At 52.8% G+C, this 23,027-nt stretch overlaps 10 protein-coding genes across 10 annotated transcripts; 5 read left to right on the top strand and 5 right to left on the bottom strand.

Annotated features, from left to right (window-relative positions):
* Positions 1 to 361: 361 nt before the first annotated feature.
* Positions 362 to 1,864, top strand: P168DRAFT_283989 (putative chitin biosynthesis protein (Chs5); the record flags this gene model as incomplete). The annotated part of the gene is made up of 2 exons (XM_024836099.1): positions 362 to 433; positions 587 to 1,864. 2 exons carry the CDS (start codon positions 362 to 364, stop codon positions 1,862 to 1,864), a joined length of 1,350 nt encoding a protein of 449 aa, XP_024690852.1.
* An 826-nt stretch (positions 1,865 to 2,690) lies between these two features.
* P168DRAFT_240741 (putative aspartate transaminase) lies at positions 2,691 to 4,055 on the bottom strand (the record flags this gene model as incomplete). Its single annotated transcript, XM_024833732.1, has 3 exons — positions 2,691 to 2,755; positions 2,814 to 2,919; positions 2,976 to 4,055. 3 exons carry the CDS (start codon positions 4,053 to 4,055, stop codon positions 2,691 to 2,693), a joined length of 1,251 nt encoding a protein of 416 aa, XP_024690851.1.
* Positions 4,056 to 5,710: 1,655 nt separating this feature from the next.
* P168DRAFT_240582 (alpha/beta hydrolase) lies at positions 5,711 to 6,956 on the top strand (the record flags this gene model as incomplete). Its single annotated transcript, XM_024833724.1, has 3 exons — positions 5,711 to 6,250; positions 6,318 to 6,635; positions 6,699 to 6,956. The coding sequence occupies 3 exons, from the start codon at positions 5,711 to 5,713 to the stop codon at positions 6,954 to 6,956; spliced, it is 1,116 nt and encodes a 371-aa protein (XP_024690850.1).
* A 434-nt stretch (positions 6,957 to 7,390) lies between these two features.
* P168DRAFT_240134 (class II fumarate hydratase) lies at positions 7,391 to 9,446 on the top strand (the record flags this gene model as incomplete). The annotated part of the gene is made up of 6 exons (XM_024833698.1): positions 7,391 to 7,639; positions 7,776 to 7,820; positions 7,887 to 7,924; positions 8,010 to 8,125; positions 8,183 to 9,200; positions 9,260 to 9,446. 6 exons carry the CDS (start codon positions 7,391 to 7,393, stop codon positions 9,444 to 9,446), a joined length of 1,653 nt encoding a protein of 550 aa, XP_024690849.1.
* A 287-nt stretch (positions 9,447 to 9,733) lies between these two features.
* On the top strand, positions 9,734 to 10,876 carry gup1 (glucosamine 6-phosphate N-acetyltransferase; the record flags this gene model as incomplete). Its single annotated transcript, XM_024836098.1, has 4 exons — positions 9,734 to 9,766; positions 9,810 to 9,837; positions 10,313 to 10,716; positions 10,787 to 10,876. The coding sequence occupies 4 exons, from the start codon at positions 9,734 to 9,736 to the stop codon at positions 10,874 to 10,876; spliced, it is 555 nt and encodes a 184-aa protein (XP_024690848.1).
* Positions 10,877 to 11,547: 671 nt separating this feature from the next.
* P168DRAFT_43834 (40S ribosomal eS30 domain-containing protein) lies at positions 11,548 to 12,291 on the bottom strand. The gene is made up of 2 exons (XM_024841944.1): positions 12,134 to 12,291; positions 11,548 to 11,838 (listed from the first exon to the last, which is right to left on the bottom strand). Exons 1-2 carry the CDS (start codon positions 12,191 to 12,193, stop codon positions 11,596 to 11,598), a joined length of 303 nt encoding a protein of 100 aa, XP_024690847.1. The 5' UTR covers positions 12,194 to 12,291; the 3' UTR covers positions 11,548 to 11,595.
* A 962-nt stretch (positions 12,292 to 13,253) lies between these two features.
* P168DRAFT_240978 (60S ribosomal protein eL24) lies at positions 13,254 to 14,121 on the bottom strand (the record flags this gene model as incomplete). The annotated part of the gene is made up of 3 exons (XM_024833744.1): positions 13,254 to 13,532; positions 13,758 to 13,901; positions 14,071 to 14,121. 3 exons carry the CDS (start codon positions 14,119 to 14,121, stop codon positions 13,254 to 13,256), a joined length of 474 nt encoding a protein of 157 aa, XP_024690846.1.
* Positions 14,122 to 14,588: 467 nt separating this feature from the next.
* P168DRAFT_283983 (uncharacterized protein) lies at positions 14,589 to 16,355 on the bottom strand (the record flags this gene model as incomplete). The annotated part of the gene is made up of 6 exons (XM_024836097.1): positions 14,589 to 14,639; positions 14,757 to 15,101; positions 15,159 to 15,307; positions 15,461 to 15,933; positions 15,995 to 16,276; positions 16,327 to 16,355. 6 exons carry the CDS (start codon positions 16,353 to 16,355, stop codon positions 14,589 to 14,591), a joined length of 1,329 nt encoding a protein of 442 aa, XP_024690845.1.
* Positions 16,356 to 16,530: 175 nt separating this feature from the next.
* P168DRAFT_257478 (E2 ubiquitin-conjugating protein UBC13) lies at positions 16,531 to 17,735 on the bottom strand. Its single transcript, XM_024834555.1, has 4 exons — positions 17,477 to 17,735; positions 17,330 to 17,418; positions 17,136 to 17,267; positions 16,531 to 17,074 (listed from the first exon to the last, which is right to left on the bottom strand). The coding sequence occupies exons 1-4, from the start codon at positions 17,527 to 17,529 to the stop codon at positions 16,899 to 16,901; spliced, it is 450 nt and encodes a 149-aa protein (XP_024690844.1). The 5' UTR covers positions 17,530 to 17,735; the 3' UTR covers positions 16,531 to 16,898.
* Positions 17,736 to 17,948: 213 nt separating this feature from the next.
* P168DRAFT_292334 (Mtc5p) lies at positions 17,949 to 22,958 on the top strand. The gene has a single exon (XM_024837568.1). The coding sequence runs from the start codon at positions 18,375 to 18,377 to the stop codon at positions 22,737 to 22,739; it is 4,365 nt and encodes a 1,454-aa protein (XP_024690843.1). The 5' UTR covers positions 17,949 to 18,374; the 3' UTR covers positions 22,740 to 22,958.
* The last annotated feature ends 69 nt before the right edge of the window (positions 22,959 to 23,027 follow it).

The following is a 23,027-nucleotide window of genomic DNA, read 5'->3' as shown; positions in this document are numbered from 1 at the left end:
TTGCACTCTTCGGAGAATTAATTTCTTGCCTAATGCGCATGAACCTGCCAAGTCGATGTGCTTTAGTAATGAGTAGCAATCTCAGGCGGATCTCCATTTCATAGGGACGCCCTGGAGAGTCTCCATGGTCTACTCCGTACAGAGTATATAATATAGTAGATATTAAACAGTCGATCCCCTGACGGCGTAGTCAGAATGGACCGCGCGGCACCGCCTCCTTGGCAGGGTCGCTAATGCCGATCCCGACAAGCCAGACAACAACATTCATTCTTCCTCTCCTCCACCTCCACCTCCCTCCAATTCATCCATTACTTACCATATTCCCCGACTTTTGTGAGACTACCCTCCTCCAATAACTACCATGTTGGTCTCCTTGACCGTGGGCAAGGTGGACGCCGGTGTCGCCGTCCTCCTGACCCAAGATAACCGACTCGTAAGCTCCTTCTCCCTATTGTGGCTGCAGCGCAGTGCATGGTCAACCCCTACCCCTGCGACTATACCAGTCTCCATCACAAGAGAACAGTCAATGAATCTACGCGCAATGGTTATTCTGCATCATACTGACTTCTGACCCCCATCGTGGCAGATCGAATTCCCCTCTGTCCTCCTCCCCAGCAACATCACCTCCGGCAGCATCGTCGACATCACCGTCGCGCGCAACCATGCCGCAGAAGTGGCCAATGCGACTGCCTTCCAGAGCCTTCAGAAGCGCATTCTCAACACATACGGAGTGAAGACGCCTTCCCCTCCAATTCTGCGACTGCGCAACGCCACGCAGACCTCCCTGGTGCTGGAGTGGGACCCCGTCGATCTGGCCACGGCCTCGCTCAAGTCGCTCTCGCTGTACCGCAATGGCTCCAAGGCCGGGTCGATCCCCCGTCCCCTGGAGACGCGCAGCACCAAGATCAGCGGCCTGGCCATCCACACCGAGTACTCGTTCCACCTGGTGCTCCGCACGACCGCCGGCACCTACCAGTCGGAGAAGTTGACCTGCCGCACCCACAAGATGACCGACCTGTCCGGCATCACGGTTACGGCGGGCGTGCTGCCGCCGCCGCAGAAGGAGGCGCTGGCGTCCGCCCTGGACCGCATCGGCGGCCGGCTCATCGACTCGGTGCGCATCGACACCACCCACTTCGTCTGCACCGAGGGTCGCGGCCCCCTGTGGGAGAAGGCCGTCGAGATGAACATCCCCGTCGTGGTCCCCGAATGGGTCGACGCCTGCGAGTCCGAGGGCACCATCGTCAGCGTCCGCGGCTACTACCTCAACGCCGACCCCAAGACCCGCCAGCTGGGTCCCATCCAGGGCTCCACCCAGCACCAGCGCACCATCTCGTCCGCCACCTCCGCTCACCGTCACACGCCGTCGTCCCCCTCCGTCCAGCCACCTCTGTCGAGCGACGGGCGGCGGCCAACCCTGTCCCAGGATCGGACACGACAGGAAAGCAACACTCCCGGCGACCCGCCCATCACCCCGTTCCCCGGCCAGCACATGAGCGGCCAACCCACTGCCGAAGAGAGCGAGGTGGCCTCCGCCGACGAAGACGACGAATCCCCGCCGCCCCCGCCCCCCAAGGACGAAACCGCCCCGGAGCAAAACGGATACGCCCAGCCTGTAGACCAGAAAGAAACCAACGGCCATCCGGAGGAGGAAGCGAAAGAGGAAGAGGAAGGAAAAGAACAGGAGGAAGAGAAGGAGCAGGAGGAAGAGGAAGCTGAAGAGAAAGAGAAAGAGACAGAAAAAGAGGAAGAAACCAAAGCGCCTGAACCAGCAAAAGCAAAGAAAGTAGAAGACCCATCCGCGGAGGACTCCTCCTCAGGCAGCGACGGAAAGAAGTCGGATTTCAACGAAGTCCCTCTATAAACATCAAGCTTATCAATTGAATCAATTGAATCAGTCAATTACCTTAACGAATGGGAAATACGGGAATTATTGAAACAACGTGAGCTTTTTTGATAGCCTCTTTCTGCTTTCTTCTCTTTCGACTATGCTCTTTGGTGCCTATTCTTCGTGTTGTGTGTTCTATCTATATCCTTTTTCTTTATCTTTATCTTTCCTTTTTTTATTTATCTACCTATTCATTTATCTACATATTTATTTATTCCTTCTACCTCAGTCTTTCTATCTGTATTTTTATAAGGCTTATCATTCCTCACTATATAGCGTTTCTTGTGGTTGTTAACGACGTATATCGTTCAGTGTGGTAGGCAAGATACCCAACGGTTTTTATAGTCATTTGCGAAAGACGGGGCAGATCTTCTCTCTTCCCTTCTCTCTTTCTCTACTAAGGAGGCTGTATATATATATTATTCCGTATCCCATAAGGCGCATAGGCGGTAGCGGGTCGATCGTTCTGTATATTATCTACAAGGTAGTTCAATATAGTTACCCGTGGGTGGTTGGTAGCCTGCTTTCCTGCTTTCCCTCTTTCATCGGCACTACTTCATCTGAACTTGGAAAATCATGCCATCGAATGAATGAATAAATAGAGTAAATAATTTAATGCTAACTTGAGTAGATAGTATTGTCTGTGATTCATCTCTCTTTAGATCTATCTTGTGTATACTAAAAGTAGGAAAACCAAACAAAGAAGAAACAATGCAAAACCAAATGCAAAATTCGTTTTCCGTTCCACTACATGCTCTCACATCGTTACAGATCGGTCGTCACATTGTCACTCATCATAAACTTAGTTGACGTTGCGCACTACGTTGTCGATGGCCTGGGCGACGTAGGTGACGTTGTTTTCGGCCACTGTGTTGATTTGTTAGTATGATGAAGGGAAAAGAGGGGGAAATGGGGTTTAACGTACAGCCGCTGATAGATGCTCGGCCGGACTTGAGAAGGTAGACGTGGTATTTGTCTTTCAGGGCATAGACTTGAGACGGGGTCAGGCCGGTGTAGGAGAACATTCCGTTCTGTGGAGACTGTGTTAGTATTATTGAGACAGGGCTGCAGTATTGGTAAAACATACCTGCTCCACAATGTGGCGCCACGTCCCCGGGGTCTGGAGGCGGGTGAGTTCGTCGTACAGCGCCTTGCGCATGGACTTGATGCGCGAGCTCATGACCGTGAGGTCGTCGTGCCACTGCGCGGTGAGCTCGTCGTCGGTGAGCACGCACTTGACGATGCTGCAGCCGCCGGTGGGCCCCATCGAGTATTCGCCGCGGATCAGATGGCAGAGGTTGTTGACAACGGTGTCGCGGAGTTTCTCGGAGCCGGCGGGGAGCACGTAGTGGAAGGCGCCGACGCGCTGGCCGTACAGGCCGAAGTTCTTGGAGAAACTCTGTGCGACACACATCTCCAGGTTGGGCTTCTCGTTGAGGAAGTAGCGCACGGCCCAGGCGTCTTCGCTGGCGGAGCCGGATGCGAATCCTTGGTAGGCGGAGTCGAAGAAGGGGAAGATCTTCTTGCGCTCGCACAGCTCGGCGATGGCCTTCCATTGCTCTTTGCTGGGGTCGAGGCCTGTGGGGTTGTGCGCGCAGGCGTGCAGCAGGATCACGTCGCCTTGCTGGGCTTCGGATTCTAGGGTGGACATCATGCCGTCGAAGTCGAAGGAGCGGGTCGTGGGCTCGTAGTAGGGGTAGCTCTTGCGGGGCACGCCGACCAGGTCCCAGATGGTCAGGTGGTTGGCCCACGACGGGTTGGAGAGCCAGACGTTCTTGGGCTTCATCTGGTGGGCCAGGAAGAGAGCACCCAGGTGGTTGGCGCCGGTGCCGGCCACACTCTGGACGGAGCCAACGCGGGCCTTGATGGCCTTTGTCTTCTCGGATGTGTCCTTGGAATCCAGGCCGAACATCAGGTCCCGAGCCAGCTCCAGGAAGGGAATGTCGCCTTCAATGGCGGTGTATTCATGTCGCATGAGGTTGTCTTCGGCGAGGAGCTTCTTCTCCGCCGCGCGCACGACAGGGAGCGGCCACGGCTTGCCCTCATCCGTCCGGTAGACACCCACCCCCAGGTTGACCTTCTGCGGGTGTGAGTCATTGACATAGGCGCGGTTCAACGCAAAGATTTCGTCCGCGGGGACGGGGGCCAGGGTAGTGAGAACAGACATGGTGACGGGAGGTAGGAGTGGTGAGTTGAGGAGAGCAAGGGAGGCCGTTAATGACGAAGCCAACTGAATCGAAGATGCAAAGCGGAGGGACAATGTCCAAGGTCTCGGGGAAGGGGCGGTGGGGCCTGGCTGAGTAGATCGGATCTTAGTCGTTTGTTTTCAGACAAACGGGGAATGATTAGAGATTCCCGTTGAAAGACTAAATGTGTGATTTAAGATCGGCCACCAAGTAGGGCGAGTTAGAACTCCGAGTCTATAGTAGAACTATAGTAAATTCATTCATGCATTAACTGAATGAGAAGAATGGGAGGAGTGGAGTCAGATGGTTTGTCCTATTTATTAAGGCTTAGTACGGGCCCCGATATCGCCATCCACGGAACGCAAATTTAAGAAAGGGAGGGAGTCATTCAGACTAACCTACCTTCTGGTATGTTTCGCGCCCTTCCTTCCTTCTTTTTCCTTTACTTTCCTCTTTTTTTTTCAGCTTCTGTCATGCAAGGGAATGCCGGACGGAAAAGCCCGCTTAGTGTAGGAAATTTTACTCCGTGGATTTGGGGACGGTGGGTCCCATGCCACATTGGGGCAACCCGACTGGGTGGCGGCGCGGTGGCAGTCCCATTGAACATGAAGGGGGTGAATGAATAAAATGCATGGCAACGAAGTGGTTGCACACGGGTCCCATCCTTACCATGGTTGGAGATCTGGCTGGAGGGACATCAATCTTGCCTTTGCTGCATGCACCCCTGGATGAGTGGCGCAAACACGAGGACAAATGCGTCCAATAGTAATATCAGGGTCCAACATCTCAGCCGTCACGAGCCAAGTATGAACTATCGACCTGAGTATCACAAACTCGCTGTAGGATTTAGAGCTTGGTGGTTTCCTCTTCTATTTTCTGTTCTTTTGTTTGATCGTGCCTCGGCCTGCCATTTAAATTATCCGTGGAGTGGCTCAGCGAGTGTCCGTCTACTCCGTAGTGGGCCCGGGGATCTGTACATTCGATCGTCTTGCTGTAAGAGATAAGCATGGCTGTCTGGCATTCAAAGTATAAGATGAGTCGACATTGTGCTGACGATGAAGTCATCCAGGATAAACTCTCGTGTCAGTCCATGGCTGATATACGATCAAGCCTAGGATATCGTGTCTCAAACAAAAGACACGCTGGGGTTAGACAGGCCGCAGTATAACCGAAATGGCTAAGAGAGCCGTGGTATATCATATATCCTAAGATGAATGTCTCATACTTATGATGTTTGGACGTGATGATAGGGGTCTCGTTCGAGACAAGACAGGCTGTTGCGCAGTTCTGAAAAGCTGACAACCATGCTGACCTTCACCTTTGGGAAGATCTGCGGGCTGACTCCTCACTCACTTACCCAACAGGGTGTACCTATCCGACCTTCTTCGACGCTTGTTTATCGGCCTGACCCAATTCGAGGAGCGAAGGGAAGGATGCGGGAGGAAGAGAGCGGAGAAATGACCGAAGAGGGGTCAGTGAGGGGAAGATAGTGGTGGTCGGAGTATATATCTCGTGCTTTACAGTTTACCGTCAACCCTCGCTACCCTCATTGTAATTGATAATATATCTTAAGCACAAGCCTATAAATTTCTAAGTCTCACTATTAGTGACATCAACCTGACTCAGGTATCTCACCATGACCGTGACACAGGACCATCCAGCAGGGAATCCGGATTTGCATTCTCTCCGACCCAAGGCCATCATTCAGCCACTCCACAATAGCATCCCCGAGGAGTTGCTCACCCGTTTTGACCCAGTCTACGTGGAACACTACAATAAGTACAACGCCGGACGATTGCATACGCATGAGGTGCCCATCGAGGATTTTAGGAAGAACCCTGCGAAGTACTTGACGGCTTACGGCCGGGCGGTAGGCCCGGATATCCACCGCATCACCGAACAGAAATGTCCCGTGGAGGGTGGGGAAATCCGAGTCCGGATCTTTGAGCCCGCCCCGGTCCTGGATGAGCAGGGGGTTCCCCGGAAAAGGGCGGCGTATCTTAATTTCCACGGCGGGGGATGGGTGTTTGGAGACCTGGGAGCCGACCATGATTTCTGTAAGCGACTGGTACATGGCCTTGATGGACAGCTGGTAGCTATCGATGTGGACTATCGATTAGCCCCCGAGAACCGATATCCGATCCCGGTGGATGATTGCTGGACAGCGTTTAATTGGGTTAGTGAACATCCCCATTATCATCTGATTCCGACACCCGGATCCATTGTCGGCTAACCCCATGCAGGTGCGGTCTGAGAAGGCAGAGGAGTTCAATATTGACCCGGATCGGATGGCCGTGGGAGGCGCCTCGGCCGGAGGGCACTTGGCAGCGGTGATCGGCCATCTCTGCCGTAACGCCGGCATCCCACTCGGCTTGCAAATCCTCACGGTGCCCGTCTGTGACCTGCATAGCATGTTCACTCCGGATGGGCAGTTCGACCGCGAGAATTGCCCCTACGAGTCGTACCGCGAGATGGAATTTACGGCCGCGCTGCCAGCAGCTCGAATGGCATACTTCCACCGACATTTCCTCGGGGTGCCCCGACCCGCTCCGTCGGACGAGGTGAGATCCACACACCTAGCACGCCTAGCACCCCTCCGGCACCTCAAACTGACCAACCTCTAGGACTGGAAGATTTCCCCCATGCTGGCCCCCGATTTTTCGGGCTTGGCACCAGCGCTGGTGATCACAGCTGAAATGGATCCTCTTCGAGACGAAGGACAGTTGTACTATCAGAAACTGAAGGCCGCAGGGAATCGGGCGGAGTTGATGGGCGTGCCCGGGATGCCCCACACCTTTGCCCACCTGGATGGGATTTTGGCGGGAGGACAGCGATACAACGAGAAGGTTATCGACACGATCCGGCGGGAGTTGTTACAGTAAAGTAGAAAAGACCTCCGAGTACTCTTGAGTCTTGACAAGGAGAGAATCCGAGTATGGAGTATGGAGTATGGAGTATGAAGTCGATCATGGCTGGAAGGAAGTCAAGGTGGATCCCTCACCGCCTGCCGCATTCGACAGACCGGGAGAAATCGGCAGGCGAAGACCGGATGAAGAGCGAGCAGTGAATCTTGGCCTGGAAATCCCGCTCTCTGCACTTTTCTTCCTTCTGTTTGCTTCTTGAACTTGACTTCCTAATCGACTTCTTTGTCGCCTTCTCCTTCTCTAGACCTTTTTATCTACTTTTTCTGAATTTTCTTCCCTCCTCATACTCCTTATAAATTGGTATACACCACCGAATCTTCAATTGGTTGGCGAATTAGAGTACTAAAGGTGAAATTATACCCAGGGAAAAAAAACACGCGCTTGTCGTCATCATGTTACCCCCCTCATCTACCCGAGTTGTGGCACGATCCATGGCCTCATTGACACATGTGGCTTCGCGCTCGACTACCGCCGGCTCCCCCGCAGTCGCTCGCAATGCCTTGGCTTGCGCTGGTCGCTTCCCCGCTTCGCTCGGTAGTCGACACATGCTGAGCTCCAATAGCCGATCCCTCCATCAGTTTCCCCGCTTCCAGTCTTTGACCAACACCAACAAGAGAGCTTTCAGCACATCTGTCACTATGGTGAGTCGCCTGTCACTGTTGAGGTCGATCTGATCGGCTGGAGTGTTGCTTGGACGGTTCAAACACGAGAGGATGCAGGTTGTGTTGGAAGTGGAAGACCTGGAGGAGAAAATGGCTGACGCGGTCGGGGTTGTAGTCGTCTAGCTACCGTGCGGAAACCGATGCTTTCGGTGAAATCCAAGTAAGTACCTCGATTCATATTGTGATACGTCGACTGGCGATGGAAGCTGACTGTCTCCTTATCTAGGTCCCCTCGGACAAGTACTGGGGTGCGCAGACTCAGCGGTAAGGATTATAGCCCCGGTCGCCTGGAGATACACTTGTGGTTCTACAAAGATGCGATTTGGAACGGCGATTGACAATGAAACAGCTCCCTGGGCAACTTCGACATCAACCAGCCTCAGGACCGCATGCCCGAGGGTGTCGTCAAGGCCTTCGGTATCCTGAAGGGCGCCGCTGCCACTGTGAACATGCAGTTTGGCCTTGGTAAGATCCCTCCGACCTTTCTTTTCTCCCTTCTCAACTGATAAATTTGCGCGACAGACCCCAAGGTTGGTGAGGCCATCAAGCAGGCCGCCGCCGAGGTCGCCGAGGGCAAGCTGCTCGACCACTTCCCTCTGGTCGTGTGGCAGACCGGTTCCGGCACCCAGTCCAACATGAACAGCAACGAGGTCATCTCGAACCGCGCCATTGAGATCATGGGTGGCACCATGGGCAGCAAGAAGCCCGTCCACCCCAACGACCACGTCAACATGTCCGCCTCGTCCAACGACTCCTTCCCCACCGCGATGCACATTGCCGCCGTCCTGGAGCTCGAGGGTGCTCTGCTGCCTTCGCTGAAGAGCTTGCGCGACGCTCTCCAGGTGAAGGTCGACAAGTTCCAGGAGATCATCAAGATCGGCCGTACCCACTTGCAGGACGCCACTCCCCTGACCCTGGGCCAGGAGTTCTCCGGCTACGTCGCCCAGCTCGACCGCAACATTGAGCGTGTCGAGAACAGCCTGCCCCACCTCCGCTTCCTCGCCCAGGGTGGTACCGCGGTCGGTACCGGCCTGAACACCTTCAAGGGCTTTGACGAGGCCGTGGCCACCGAGGTCACCAAGATGACCGGGACCGAGTTCAAGACGGCCCCCAACAAGTTCGAGGTGCTGGCCGCGCATGACGCCGTGGTCGAGGCCTCGGGCTCGCTGAACACTCTGGCTTGCTCCCTGTTCAAGATCGCGCAGGACATCCGCTACCTCGGCTCTGGTCCCCGCTGCGGTCTGGGTGAGCTGGTGCTGCCCGAGAACGAGCCCGGTTCCTCGATCATGCCGGGCAAGGTCAACCCCACCCAGTGCGAGTCGCTCACCATGGTGTGCGCCCAGGTCATGGGTAACCACGTGGCTGCGACGGTCAGCGGCATGAACGGCCAGTTCGAGCTGAACGTGTTCAAGCCGGTGATGATCCGCAACTTGCTGCACAGCTCGCGCATCCTGCGCGACGGCATGAAGAGCTTCGAGCGCAACCTGGTGCACGGCCTGGAGGCCAACGAGGAGCGCATCAGCACTCTTCTCCACGAGAGGTATTTCCTTCTTTCCCTCTACTTTTTTCTGTTATATGAATACTAGCTAACTCTCCCAGTCTGATGCTGGTGACCTGCCTGAACCCCGTGATCGGCTACGACATGGCGTCCAAGGTGGCCAAGAACGCGCACAAGAAGGGCCTGACTCTGAAGCAGAGTGCGATGGAGCTGAAGGCTCTCAGCGAGGAGGACTTTGACAAGCACGTCCGTCCGGAGCTGATGCTGGCTCCTAAGGAGATGAAATAGAGGACTGTGTTTGGTTTAGCGACCCTTGAAAATTATAGCCTATAGCCTGATAGTTTGTATATTGAGACAATCATTGTATTTTATTCATCTTCTTTCCCATATTGACTATTTTGTGAATTATTCCTTCCAGATCATTCTGATCAGGCTTGTATTGTCTCGGCGATAAATAATTGAGACTAGTGGGTCTATTTTTGGAACAAGCTTCAAATAAATAGAATAAAATAAGGATACAACAAGCATATGGACAAGGGGTTCGTCGGACAGGAACCCCTCCAATAACCCAAGGAATGTGGCAATCAACACCCCCAGTATCTCCTCGGGTATGTATGTATGTATCCAGAGAAGCGAAAGGGATTAAAATAGACACCGAGTGTGGCAGGGCAGGAGACAAGTCAGTGGGAGAAATTCCCCTGTCTCAGCCGGGCCCTCTCCGATCCATTGGACGGATGAGACTAACCCTGTTGGTCGGGATTGATCAAGTCGATTCTTTTAGCCTGGAGGGACTTATTTATCGATCTGCTGGGGCTGTTTTACTTCTTCTTTCTTCTTCTTCTTCTTCTTCTTCTTCTTCTTCTTCTTCTTGATTTAAGTTAATTCTCACTGTCCAGTCATTCGTTCTATCGTTGTTTGAAACGTATTGCGCTTTATCTGCAGATCGAGTGACTGTTCACCCCGCGATAGCCTCAGCTTGCCGACCCTGAATCAAACCTACTCAATCTCTCGACACTCAACACTCTACACAAGAAACACAACCCATCATGACCAACATCAACGCAATCACCCCTCCCACCCCGGGGTCATCCATCCCCACCCCCGACAATAATACACCCCCCTACAACACCCCGCAACCGCCAACCCGCCCAAAGAAACCCCCCTCTTCTCACCGACCCTCATCTCCCCCCAAGTCACCGCGGAACTCCCCCCAGACTACACAATCCGACCCATCCGCCGCTCCGACTTCCACCGCGGCTACCTAGACGTGCTGCGCGTGCTCACCACCGTCGGCGACATCAACGAAGAGCAGTGGAACGCGCGCTTCGACTGGATCTGCTCCCGCAACGACGAGTACTACCTGCTTGTCATCTGCGACGGGGAGGGCCGCGTCGTCGGCACGGGGAGTCTGATTGTGGAGCGCAAGTTCATCCACTCGTTGGGGCTGGTGGGCCATATTGAGGATATTGCTGTTGAGAAGAATCAGCAGGGGAAGAGGTTGGGGTTGAGGGTTATTCAGGCGTTGGATTATGTTGCGGAGCGGGTGGGGTGTTATAAGGTTTGTCCCTCTCCTTTCTTATCTTTCGTCTTTGAGTATTTGAGGGAGGGAGGTGCTAATTATGGTATAGACTATCCTCGACTGCTCCGAAGTCAACGAGGGATTCTACCTCAAGTGCGGGTTTAAGCGGGCGGGTCTGGAGATGGCTCATTACTATTGAATGAGCTTCATCAAGTGATATCCCATCGCTTTTGCATTCGTTGATTTTCCGTTTCTGGCGTTGTTTACTGTCTGTTTACTTCTTCATACACTGGTTTTGTGTGCGGGATTGAGTATACAGTGATTGATATAGAATATCTGCTTCATGTGTTGTTCATGGGTCCGACAACTGGGTCTAATATGGGTGAGCATAGTTAGTGAGTTACATAGTCTACTAAGTAATATGAACATTCGAATATTTGTTCGGTTATTAGTATATTTAGATAGTTGAGTTGATCTGTGATTAGCTTAAGTTGATACGAGCCATATATGCACAAGTCATCTGCGTGACGATTGTACCCTCCAAAGTATAGGGGCACAAACCAACGTGAGACTACTCCAGCCTGACCAGACTACGACCACCGGACAAATAAAGTAGTGACTGACTCCGACAAATAATTCCCATTCGAAATGCATTGTTCAAGCCCATTATCTAGTCATGAAGCAGCCCTCCCCAACCTTTCCAACCAAGTTCGAGTTCCTTCCGGGTATATTCCGTCCGGGGAGTATTCCCGTGAAACAACCATACTGGCGAAAGAGCCAGACTTTTCCTGGCCTTCAACCAGCGTAACAAACACAACTTGATCCAGATGATGATGACGATGATGGAACCGTCGTATGGGGGTTTCGCTCGGTCGTTATTGCATCATCTTATGTCGCTCGTTGGAAGATATGGAGAATTTAGGCGGCGCCGGGGTTGGGGTTCATCTGGTTTATGTTAGGGTCTGTTTTATAGGGGTTCGAAACAACCGGAGATGCAACTCGGCATGTCGGGTATGAACGCCTGCTGCTCTCCCAGTCGCTTGTGGGATAACGCACCTTGCGCTTGCCACCGGTCATGGTGACGTTGACGAAACGGCGAGTGTACTTCAGACGCTTCATGGCGCGGCCCTTGGGCTGCTTCTTCTTCTCCTGCTTGTCGACCTGTTTATCAAGATAAGTCGTCAGCGTTTGTTCGTTTCGCGCGTGTCGTTCGTATATAATCCATCCATCCGGCGTTCGTCGATTCATCCATCCCGATTCAATCCGTTGTATCTCAACCATCTCGATGCGTATCATCCCATCTCACAACTTCTCCCCCATCAACCGCCCGTCGTCTTCATTCCATATCCTCCCGAAATTTTCCAAGGTCGTCCGTCGAAGTGGCGATATCGTTCATCTCGAAAATCCCCCAAAAATCACGCCTTCAAGAAGAAAAAAAGAAAGGGAAAAAACCCACCTTAGGAGTCGCAGACTTGACCTTACCCGCACGGGCGAGAGATCCGTGAACCTTACCCATGGCTGCTGGTGATGTGAAGCTTGTCGGATCGAAATGGAGGAAAGGTGGTTGACTGAGTCGGAGCTTGAAGGGGAAGGGGAGGCAGATTCAATCGTACTCTTGTGGGCAAACCGCGCTAGTTGCGCCGTAAGCGAGGCCGGATGGCGAGAAATTTCCTCCACCGCCTGCTGGATGGGGGTGGATTTGCTGAGTCAGACTTACGTTGCGGGGGTGGTTTGGTGCCTCAGGCTGGATTTCTTTATTTTATCTGTCAGGGTGGACTTTGCGAGGAGGTGAATATCTAAGAAGCACTCGGAAACTGGTTTGGAATAGAAGGTGTTTTTGATACTATAGATGTTTTATTCTTATATTTCCTCGCGGTCCTTATGTATAGAGAGCAGCGCCATTGTATGCTTGAGGCTGCGCGGCTCAGTCGGCGTCCCGAAATGGCATAGTGTAGGTTTGAGCCCTAGTGTGATACGATCTGGTATTGTAATTACGACATATATGGTCTGTCCATGACTCCATGCGCTACTGGGCTGAGATTAAGACGATGATGACATGTGCCTGTGTGTCTAGTTTGATATCACGGAGCCTTATCATGGGTACTACTCGTGTAGTCTACTATCGTAGGAGTATTGATGCTTGCGACATAGAAACTCATATTGAAACCAAGTGAGAAGGACAGTGAGGAGTAGGACCCCCTAGACAAGCATGAATGCCCCATACTCACTACGAGTATCAAGTGATAGAGTCTATTAAACTCCAACCCGATGGATCTACAGGCCCAGAACGGCTCGAGCAAAGCTAACTTATCATATCACATCCATTTTTTTGGTTCCATTTCCTGGTGATATACCATTGGCGCGTAATGATAAAAGCCTATCTGAGACCATGCGGGATTCTCGTCCGCAGATACCCATCGCTCGTACGCCGATTTGTTTGCATAAAAAGTTTGTGAAGGGAATACAACACAAATTTCCAGCTCCGAAGAGTCCTTCCCAAATCCAACACACAAACGCAGACCACGCTTTCACTTCCCTACTCCCCAGCCCCAAGCCAGACCGTTCAGAGTACCATCTTAACGAGACTTGGCGGCGACCTTGGGAGCAGAGCCCTTGGCACCCTGCTTGCTCTGGATGCGCTGGGCAGGCTTGGTGGCACCGGACTTGGCCTTCTCGGCCTTCTTGCGGGTCTCGGTGGCGGCCTTCTTCTCCTTGGCGTCCTTGATGGCCTGCTGGCGGGCGGCGGCACGGGCCTCGGGGCGCTGGTTGCGGCGCTCCTTGATCACATCGAGAGAGGCACCGACGATACCACGCTGGCTCTTGACAGCACGGCGGGTACGCTTCTTGGCAACTTCCTGTTCGCAGAGTAAAAATATCCCGTCAGCAAACATATCCTCCCACTTTCCAAATCAATAGCGATGGTCTAGCCACGATTCCCGGCGTGAATCAACAGAGTTGGCGTATCTCGTTATCCTTTTCGTCTTCTGACTGTGTCCTCCTCCGACAATTGTTGATCCATTCCTTTCGAAACCGTGGCAAACCATATAACTCGAGGGGATTGAAAAAAAGGCGGTACTGACTTCAGAGATACCCTTCTTGTGCTGGCGACGGTACAGGACAGTCCAGGAGATGCGGCGGGGGTTCTTGCGCTGGAGGAAGAGGGATTCGGACTTTCCTTTCTGGAAGCGGAAGATCTTGCTGTCGCCACGGACGAACAGCTTACCCTGCAATCATTCAAAAAATAAATGTCAACGATCTACCCCAATAATTCATGCGTGAAGACAGAGCAGCATCTCTCCCACGATAGGGAGGTCCCATCTTGAAGATTTGAGGGTGTAATCAATTTGTGGCGGAAGCGTCCGGATAGCGCTCTTGGAAAGGGGTAAAACGCACCTTTCCAGGGTAGATCTTCTGACCGCTGAAGGAATCGTCGTAGGTACGCATCTTGAATGTCGGTGATGCGCAGCCGGTCTTGACGAGGTAGTGTCGGTTGGCGTTGGGTGGTTTGAGTCGAAGCGCTTCTCTACCGGCGAACTGGTGATGGCGACCGGGCACAATTGTGGTGCGGTGCGGAGCCTCGCTAAGCGGGGCACGTGATCGCTTCTGCCCTTGGCCGGCCGGCCCCCGTCACTCTTCCTTCTACTATGCAACTATCTATAGCGTGGTAATTGTAGACTGTAGAATTAACCGGTTTTTTCAAGAAATTGCTAGATTGATTGGTATCATTGTTTTTGGATTTATGCGACAGACTGCGCCCGAGTTTAGGGGGTGGTTTTCGTTTAATGGGTATCTATGTTCGTCGCCGTATCGTCCGCAGTAACTACTAGCGGGTATGACCTCTCGGGCATGTCTCTCATGTTCCACCTCTGCCATAGGCATGCGTTTCTTCTGATGAGACTGTCCCTCATGTGTCAATCTATGCTGTACCAGTCGCATGGACACCAGGGGTCGGGCTTGCACGCCTAAAACAGACAACGTCAACACTTTTACGCTAGTAAATGCACCTGGTATAAGCAAGAGAGTACTGAGACAGATAATACCTTGCATTGAACATCACGGCATATTCCATTGGGACATACACCGGCACAGTTGGAGCACACATATCGACCGCAGCCGTACCATTCACTGCACAGGGAGAAGGTGCCCGCGTTTCGGATATGAGGCCCCAAATTCTCAATCGTGTGCAATGTCGTCTTCGACTGGCGAGCCATTTCGGAACTGGGCTGGACAAGGGCCGCTGCGCGACGAGCGTACTCATAGATGCAGCATGCGGCGCCGCAGACTGGACAGTCTCCACGGCAGCTGGTGCATCTGAGATGCATCGCGCTTCGGTTTTTGATATCCTGCATGGTCTCTGGCATATTGAAGTCCTCAAGTGACTGAGCTTTTACTTCAGTTCCAGTGACAGTGCGGATATAGTCGACCTATATTTAGTCTCAGCTTGACTCTGGGCACTGGAGGGGATCGCAGGGGAGAGGTACCAGTTCCCGGAAGGCAAATGCACTCTTGTCCTGCTCGTCGAAGTCTCTCGTCCTGACCGGCTTCTTTGCCCTTGGTGATACATCAGGGCTGGTGACTTCGCTCATCGGTCGAGGATGCGTAAAGTAATCCAGGTCGACGAACATATAATCTAGAGCGGGGTACCATCAGCGCTGGGACAAAACCCTCATGGCCCTCAATGCATGCCCAACAGGCACCCTACCTTGAGACGGAGCGACATATCTCACGATCCTGGAAGGAGAAGGTGGCGCAACGGAACGCCTCTTCTTCTCTCCGCTCTTACCCCTCTTCGCTTTAGGGCTTGATTTCGTGCTGGTATTTCCGACGCTCCCGGTGAAAGTGGTGACAGAGTTAGATCGCAGCGAACGAGCTAGTTCAGCGTGTCCCGACGAGAAGCTCTGCCAGCTGACCCTGTCAGAAGCAATCGAGGCTTTGGAGTTCGAGGCGAACGACCGAACGCGCTCCCTCAGAGAACGTCTCTTCGATGGTGAGTCTTGCTTGACCTCGATATGCTCGGTTTCAGGCTGCTCGTCGTGCTCCTGTGTGTTTTGATTCGGGTTGATCTCGATCGCCGACAGCGAGAGCTCAACTTCGTTGCTCTCTATGTGAAACGCAGCGTCGAGGTGCTTCGTGAGGTCATCGGTAAACCTGCCCAGCTCTTCTTCGCTGTGTGTGGGATCCGACTGTCTGTTCCCGACTGGCAGCGAGTACTTCCGGCCCATAGTGTCTGGTTCAAATTCAGGGAGAACGCAGGAACTGAAGATTCCAGTCAGAGACAAAGCCGTCCGTAAATAGAACATGAACGGGTTGTTGGTACCTGGCATAGCTGCGACGGAACCCATCGCCATAAATGGCCCTGTCAGACTTGTATTTCCCGTCATCAGCTTGCATGACGAATGTGTTGTTATTGTTTGCTTTGCGGGGATTTACGATGACTCGAGAGTATTGGGTGTTTTTGAAATAGATGGCTGAGCTTGCAAGTGAGATTGGAAACCCTGTCCACCCACGAAGCTTAGAGTACAATACGAGGAGACCCTTGTTATGTAGAAATGGGGCAGTTCTGGGAGGGACTTCAGTGAATGACAATATCTTGGTGTAGCTAAACCCCAGATAGGTAACTCTCTGCTTCTACCTGGGATTGAAACATACTTATTATCTCCTCTCCGGTTAATATCCATGAATGTCTAGTGATTCACATGAAATATGCACCGACGGCATTACCTTGGTTGATTATTGGTTTCAGCCCAGCCGCAGCAAGCGGAGTTAGGGCCATCTATAGATTTGTACTAAAACACGTCTACTTATAAATGTCTACTAAAACTGGGAAGCAAACGATATATAGGTAAAAAAAAGGGAACACTGTAATTCTATAGAAAATGTGTCTATTGAAATCTCGAACCGTAGCATCACGTCGCGGGGGGTTATACATATAGGACTGACTGCAAGATAAGCAGTTGTCCTTCCGCGCCCTTGAGCCAAAGGGGTAACGAACCAGGCCGAACAGCTCTGAAGTATTTAGGATAGAAGCTTGAAAGCATATCTTCTTTCGCAAAAACGTTATAGATTGGTCCCCAAGTGTCAGGAAGGCGATCCAAGATGGCAAAAGCCGCAATGCTCGTAGCCGCCGAATATTCAGTGTTTCTTCATGGTCACATCACAGCGTGTTCGCTCACAATCTCATCATCATTCAAGACGAACGTCATGGCTCTGTCCATCTTCGTTTAGGTCATCGCATGGGTCCGCGTCCATTCCTTGGCAGTCTGGATCGCTGCAGGCTCATCCTCCTTCCACCGTTGAGCAACATCGTTGGCAAGCGGGTCATCGGGGTTCGGCGCACCCAGCAAAGCCTGGATGGAAAGCAGGATCGTTCGAATTTGCAAGGCAGGAGACCAGTTATCTGCAGTAGCATCGGCCGGTCAGTGGGTGCTCAAAATACCGGGAACGCGAGAGGAACATACTCTTTAACACATCCAAGCAGATACGTCCAAGACGGTCGATGTTGGGGTGGTAGATCTTGGTCAGGAAACGAATCTTGGGCGGAGTCATGGGATAGTCTTCCGGCAAGAAGAGCTCGAGACGAAAGATTCCACCTGAAAGTAAAGGCAATCAGTGACCACTCCATAACTAAACAATCCTATTTTCAATCATTTACCTTCATAGGGAGACTGCGCCGGCCCGTGGATTGATACATCGAAGTATCGCAGGTTCTCTTCATGAGGCACGGCGTTGATACCGGGGACGCTGGAAGGACGCATTAGCTGGCTACTACCACCTGCTGTAATAAAAGGGATCAACTCACGGCTCCGCCATAAGGCGCTCAGTCTCCTTAATGATTCTCTTTGGCAACGCCATGGTGTCTCTTTTGAATGCAGAGGCAAGCCGAGGAAGGAGTAAATGTCTAGTCGTGACCCCGCGTTCGGGCAATCCAAAGTGGGCCGGTAAATTCGGCCCCGTACAGTCTAATAAGGCACGACGAAGCCTCCAAATCGATCTGAACAGATGGATATCAAGGAGTATAAGATATCGAGAACACCAGCCACAGGGCAGATTGGAGAGAGTGATAAGGATCAATCAACCAGAGACCATCAAACCGCGGTCATTACCATTGAGGGGCTCAGGCTTTGAGCCCGCCTCACCGCCTTCCTCAAACGTCATCGAGAATGGCAGCCACGCTAGTCCTGATATGGACGGATCCAGGTCACTGGGTCTCCCGCCATTATCTCCCACGACGTCAGTTTATTGACCTGATTGCGGAGATGCACCGTGAACCGGGTCTCGCTCGTTCAATCAGCCCACCTTTTTGTTTCTTGAAGGTATATTATCTATTCTCCATCACTATCAGACAGTAATTTGTCTCGAGATAGATGGGGATGATTTACACGCATTAACGTCCATTGGCTTAGATCACGTCGAACCCCTACTCGGTTGCTCCAACTCTAGCTGATTGATGTTACTACGCGCAATGTGTTCGGACAGTCGCCCGAGCCCATCCACCTCGCAAGATTGATGAGACTGCTCCAGATGCCCTCGAGATGAAAGCGTCATATCGAACTCCAAGCGATCACTCCCTAATGCCTGGATCGAGCGTCTGAAATCCAACACATCGTTGAGGCGTCCTTCGGTTGGAGGCGACTAGTCCTTCATAGAGGACCAAACAAAAATTATTGCTCCAGATTTCAATTCAGCCAGTCACAACAATGGCGGATCCTACAGAGCCTCGGCCGTTGACATCGGCATACGAAAGCCCGACTTTCGGGGAGGATAGTTCCTTTCATGTGGAACAACCCGTGGGTTCGATGTCAGTCTCGCCCTGCGGACGGGATGTGGTATTGGCCTCGAAGGAGGGACTCCACATCATTGACTTGGATTCGCCATACTCACCGCCTCGATATCTTCCTCACCATACACCATGGGAAGTCGCAGATGTTCAATGGTCGCCGTTTTCGTCTCGAGACTCTTGGGTGGTGAGTACGTCAAACCAGAAGGCGCTAGTGTGGAATTTGGGCATGAAGTCCTGCCAAAACTCCATTGAGCATGTCCTGCACGCCCACACTCGAGCGATCACCGATGTCAACTTCTCCGCCCACCACCCCGATGCCCTGGCCACCTGCGCCGTCGATAGCTTTGTCCACTGCTGGGATTTGCGACTTGCGTCACGCCCCGTCATCTCATTCTCCGATTGGTTCGCCGGTGCCACGCAGGTCAAATGGAGCCGACAGGATCCCAACATCATTGCCAGCTCGCACGATAGGTTTCTACGAATATGGGACAAGAGAAAGGGGACGTACCCGATCAGATCTATCGAGGCCCACAACACCAAGATCTATGGGGTTGATTGGAATAGGGTTCGTCCAGGGGCCCTTGTGACATGCTCTTTGGATAGAACCGTCAAATTTTGGGACTACACCGTCGAGGGGGATGTCCCCGAAAAGGTCATCAAGATGCCGTTCCCAGTAAGACGAGCTAGGAACACTCCATTCGGGTGGGGTGTGCTGGCCATGCCACAGAGAGGAGATGGTGACCTGCATTTATACAGTCGCAGGGTTGAAGAAGGCATTGACGCTGACGAAGACGTGTCTCCGGTCCATAGCTTTCCAGGACACAAGGGTCAGGTGAAGGAGTTTGTGTGGCGAGCGCGCGGAGGTGAGACGGATAAACTCGACGATCGAGACTTCCAGCTCGTATCTTGGGGTACCGATCGTGAACTTCGTCTGCACAAAGTTGGCCCCGAAGTGCTGCAAAAAGTTGGATACGAAAAAGGGAAATCGTATGCCCCGAATATGAAGATAACACGCAAGGGTGCCGTTTATAGATCATTCCGGGACACAAATTCTCATCAAGACTTTGATGACTTGGAGTCCATCCCGTCTGCCTTCCAGGCCGGTGCGCCTCAACCCGCGATCGGCATGGGGCCGAACACCATTTCAGTCCCATACCCTCGTGGCTGGAATCAGCGAGGCAACGCAGATTCGAGGGTGGGGATGCAGGGCAGGTCGAACTTCCGGGCCGATACCAACCCGATTTCCTGGATGCGGGGTGTGAAGATATCTGGATGGGATATTGAGACCTTGGGAGATGAGATCACTCACGTGGGCGAGAAATTTACCAAGGTTGCCTTTGAGTCCGTTGATGTCAGGCAGCGGAAAGCCACCATATCCCTCCATGGACCTTGGGGTGTTGACGGTGCCTCTCTTTTCCTCAAGGTGGATATCAAATTCCCCGTTGATTATCCGAAGGCGTCGACGCCCGCATTCCGCGTGCAAAAAACCACCGGCGTCACGGACCAGCTGACCGATAAGATAATCGCCGAGCTCCGGACAATTTCCGAGACTTACCTTTCCCACGATCGAGGGTGTCTTGAAGGCGTTGTCCGCTATCTCTTGGGGGAGAGCAGCCTGGAAGAAAGCATCGCATGGATCCTGGGCGAGACTGCTGAAACGGTCAAGTCACCTGTCAACGGCCAGCTCGATGGAGACGAATCTAGCGATGAAGACGAGGTTGGCTTGTCCCACAGTCAGGAGCTTGGAATGAGCTCCGAACTCCTTCGACCGGTCAATGCGAATGTGAATGTCCCTGTAGCCAAGGTATGCGGTGCGCTATGGTCGAACGATGGCCGTTTGGTGTGCTTCTTCCCGTCTAAAAAGGACAAATCGGCTTCTCTGCTGGAAAACCTAGGGTTCAAAGAGATGACTAGACTGTCGAGAGCCGATAAAGTCTTTGAGGGGTTTGGTCGTTTGCAAACGAATTCCCCAGGGCCTCGGCCCACTGGAACGATTACGAGCACGGATGATGGTACATCTGACTACTCTGACGATTCGGACGCTGAATCCTCAAGCTCTTCGGGGTCTTCTGGTATCTTGTCGGGGCTACAGCACCGATTTCCGACGCCCCAAACGTGGCGCAGTGCCGGTAGCATGGGACTCTACCGACCACGCTCTACAGATAACTCCCAGAGATCTACTGCGGGGGCTATGACTTCCAAATCCTCTGATCCTCCGCAGAACTTGATCTCAATCCACGATTTAAGTGACCTGCTTCCTTCAAAACGCGACCTAGCAAGAAAGTACCGCATTTGCGGGAAGGGTACCGACGTATGTGCCCATAATTGTTCGGTAGCCCTCGATCATGGATATCATGAACTGGCCCGGATCTGGGGTCTGCTTAGATCGATCTTGCATAACTCCAAGGAAGCCATTCTCCCTCCTGACCCAGAAAATGCCGAGACCAAATATCTCATGCGGAGAAAGGACAGCGCTGTGGATTTGAGCTACGATATGAACACCAACCAACCTCCAAAAGAATCATCTAATGGGATGGTTTCGTGGGGTGATCATCCTTTTGGAAGCCGGTGGCTCATACCGGCTCTTTTTGAACATTTCGAACGGAATGGCGACGTGCAGATGGTCGCAATGCTATCTTGCATACTATATGAACGCAGTTGCGATGAAACCCGCCCGCCGGAGCGGGCGCGCCACAGAAAATCAGCATCAAGACGACTAGACCCCGGGACTTTCCCAATGTTCATTCATTCCCATGCAAGCTCGCAGAACAAGCCTCAAACAATAACGCCGCCCGGTGCCACACCGAAAGATAGCCATGCTACGCCTGTCACCCAAAGTTCCGCACGCTCTTCCTCCGAAAATTGGCGGGCTGATTCCACGCCTCCATATTCCACGGGCACAACTCCTCCGGTTCCAACTCGTTTCCCAAATACAGGCGCAGAGAGGAGGGCTATGAGTCAGACTGTGTCTATCGCTGCTTCCCCTGACCAGCAGTTGCAGCCGCGTAGTGGGTCAGGGTTCGGCTCTGTGCTGGCTTCTTCACTTTCGCGCTCCTTCACATTCGGGCCCTCATCGGCCTCGCCTCCAGGACACGCCTTGTCCAGGAAAAAGCAAAGCCCGGGCGGTAGCCCTAACGCCACTGCGGGCACCTGGGGAACGAATGCCTTTGCCGCGAAGCCAGTGACAGCAGTTCCAGAGTATCTCACTACATCAACCGCACTCACTTCACGAACGCATTCCGACAGCGGAAGCGACAGGGCGCAAATTCCCAAGCCGGCAGGAAGGCTTCAGGCGAGGCTGAAGAACCAAGGGGCTTTTGATTGTGATGGAGGGGGTTCACGAACTTCGTTCATTGATGCCAGCAAAGAGCAGTTATACCGCGCCTACCGTGTAGCATACGCTCACATGCTCTCAATATGGGGCTTACCCGTACAGCGCAGCGAAGTTCTAAAGATCGGCAGAACCAACAATCCAGGCACCGTTCCCTGGCGCTCCAGGGGCCACAAAGACTCGTTCTCATTCTCCAGTCTCCCCATTCGGCCATCCACCGCCCCAGGCACCGGTCGCGCCGAGGGACTAGAAATCCAAAGACACTGTAGCGGGTGCGGAAAGGCCCTCCAGGTCTCCATCTTCTCGACCCAAGCACTGGCAGAAGAGACCATCAGACACCGAATCAAAGGCAACACCCTACCACCCACCTGTCTAAACTGCAAACCCAAACACGCGCTCGCCTTCAAACTCCCCTGCATCATCTGCGGTGAAGTAGTCGAAGGCATGCTCATGCCCTGTCTCGGCTGCGGCCACGTCTGCTGCTTCACCTGCCACGCAGGCTGGTTCTCCACAGCCACCACAACCACCACATCAACCTCTATCACCGACGACACCCCCGCCCAAGACGCAGAGTACTGCCCCAGCGGCTGCGGCTGTCGCTGCTCCGAATACGCCGTCACAGACATCGCCGCCCCCTGGAGTCCCTCCTCCCCAACCCTAAGCAGCGACAACAACAACGGCAGCAACCCCCTCAACCGCTCGCAGCGCAACACCACCAACCGCCGCTCCGACGGCTCCAGCCGAAACGGCGACATCCTCGCCGCCAACGTCGGCCAGCACGAAGACGACCTCGACCACTGGCAGGCGAGTCCGTTTGCGTCGCTCGCGAGGGGCCTCGGGGGCGGACTGAGTCGAGGTCTGCGTGCGAAGGACGAAAAACGCAAGTCGAAGCCGGCTAGTGCTGCGACTTTTGTGCCGAGGAAGACGGCGCTGAATCAGGTTGAGTATTGATCTGGCTTCCTTCTTCTGCTTCTTCTTTTTTTGTGTGGATTTGGCGAGTGTATGCTGTTGTTGTTAATGGTTGTATGTTGTTTCTTTACTTGTTTGTTGTTATTTGCTTGTCTGTTTTATATACCCCGATGCTTGCGTCTTTTGGACGTGGGATTTATTTATACTTGTATTATTAGGAAGGAAGGTGGTGGGATTTTAATAAATGTACAACACTGTTATTTATGTTAATATATGCATCTCAACTATACTATACTAGTAGTTACTACAAACGGAGGAACTACTGAGTAC

This window comes from Aspergillus campestris (assembly GCF_002847485.1).
Source record: "Aspergillus campestris IBT 28561 chromosome Unknown P168scaffold_10, whole genome shotgun sequence".
NCBI classification, from domain to species: domain Eukaryota; kingdom Fungi; phylum Ascomycota; class Eurotiomycetes; order Eurotiales; family Aspergillaceae; genus Aspergillus; species Aspergillus campestris.
This window is presented reverse-complemented; position numbering and strand designations above follow the sequence as displayed.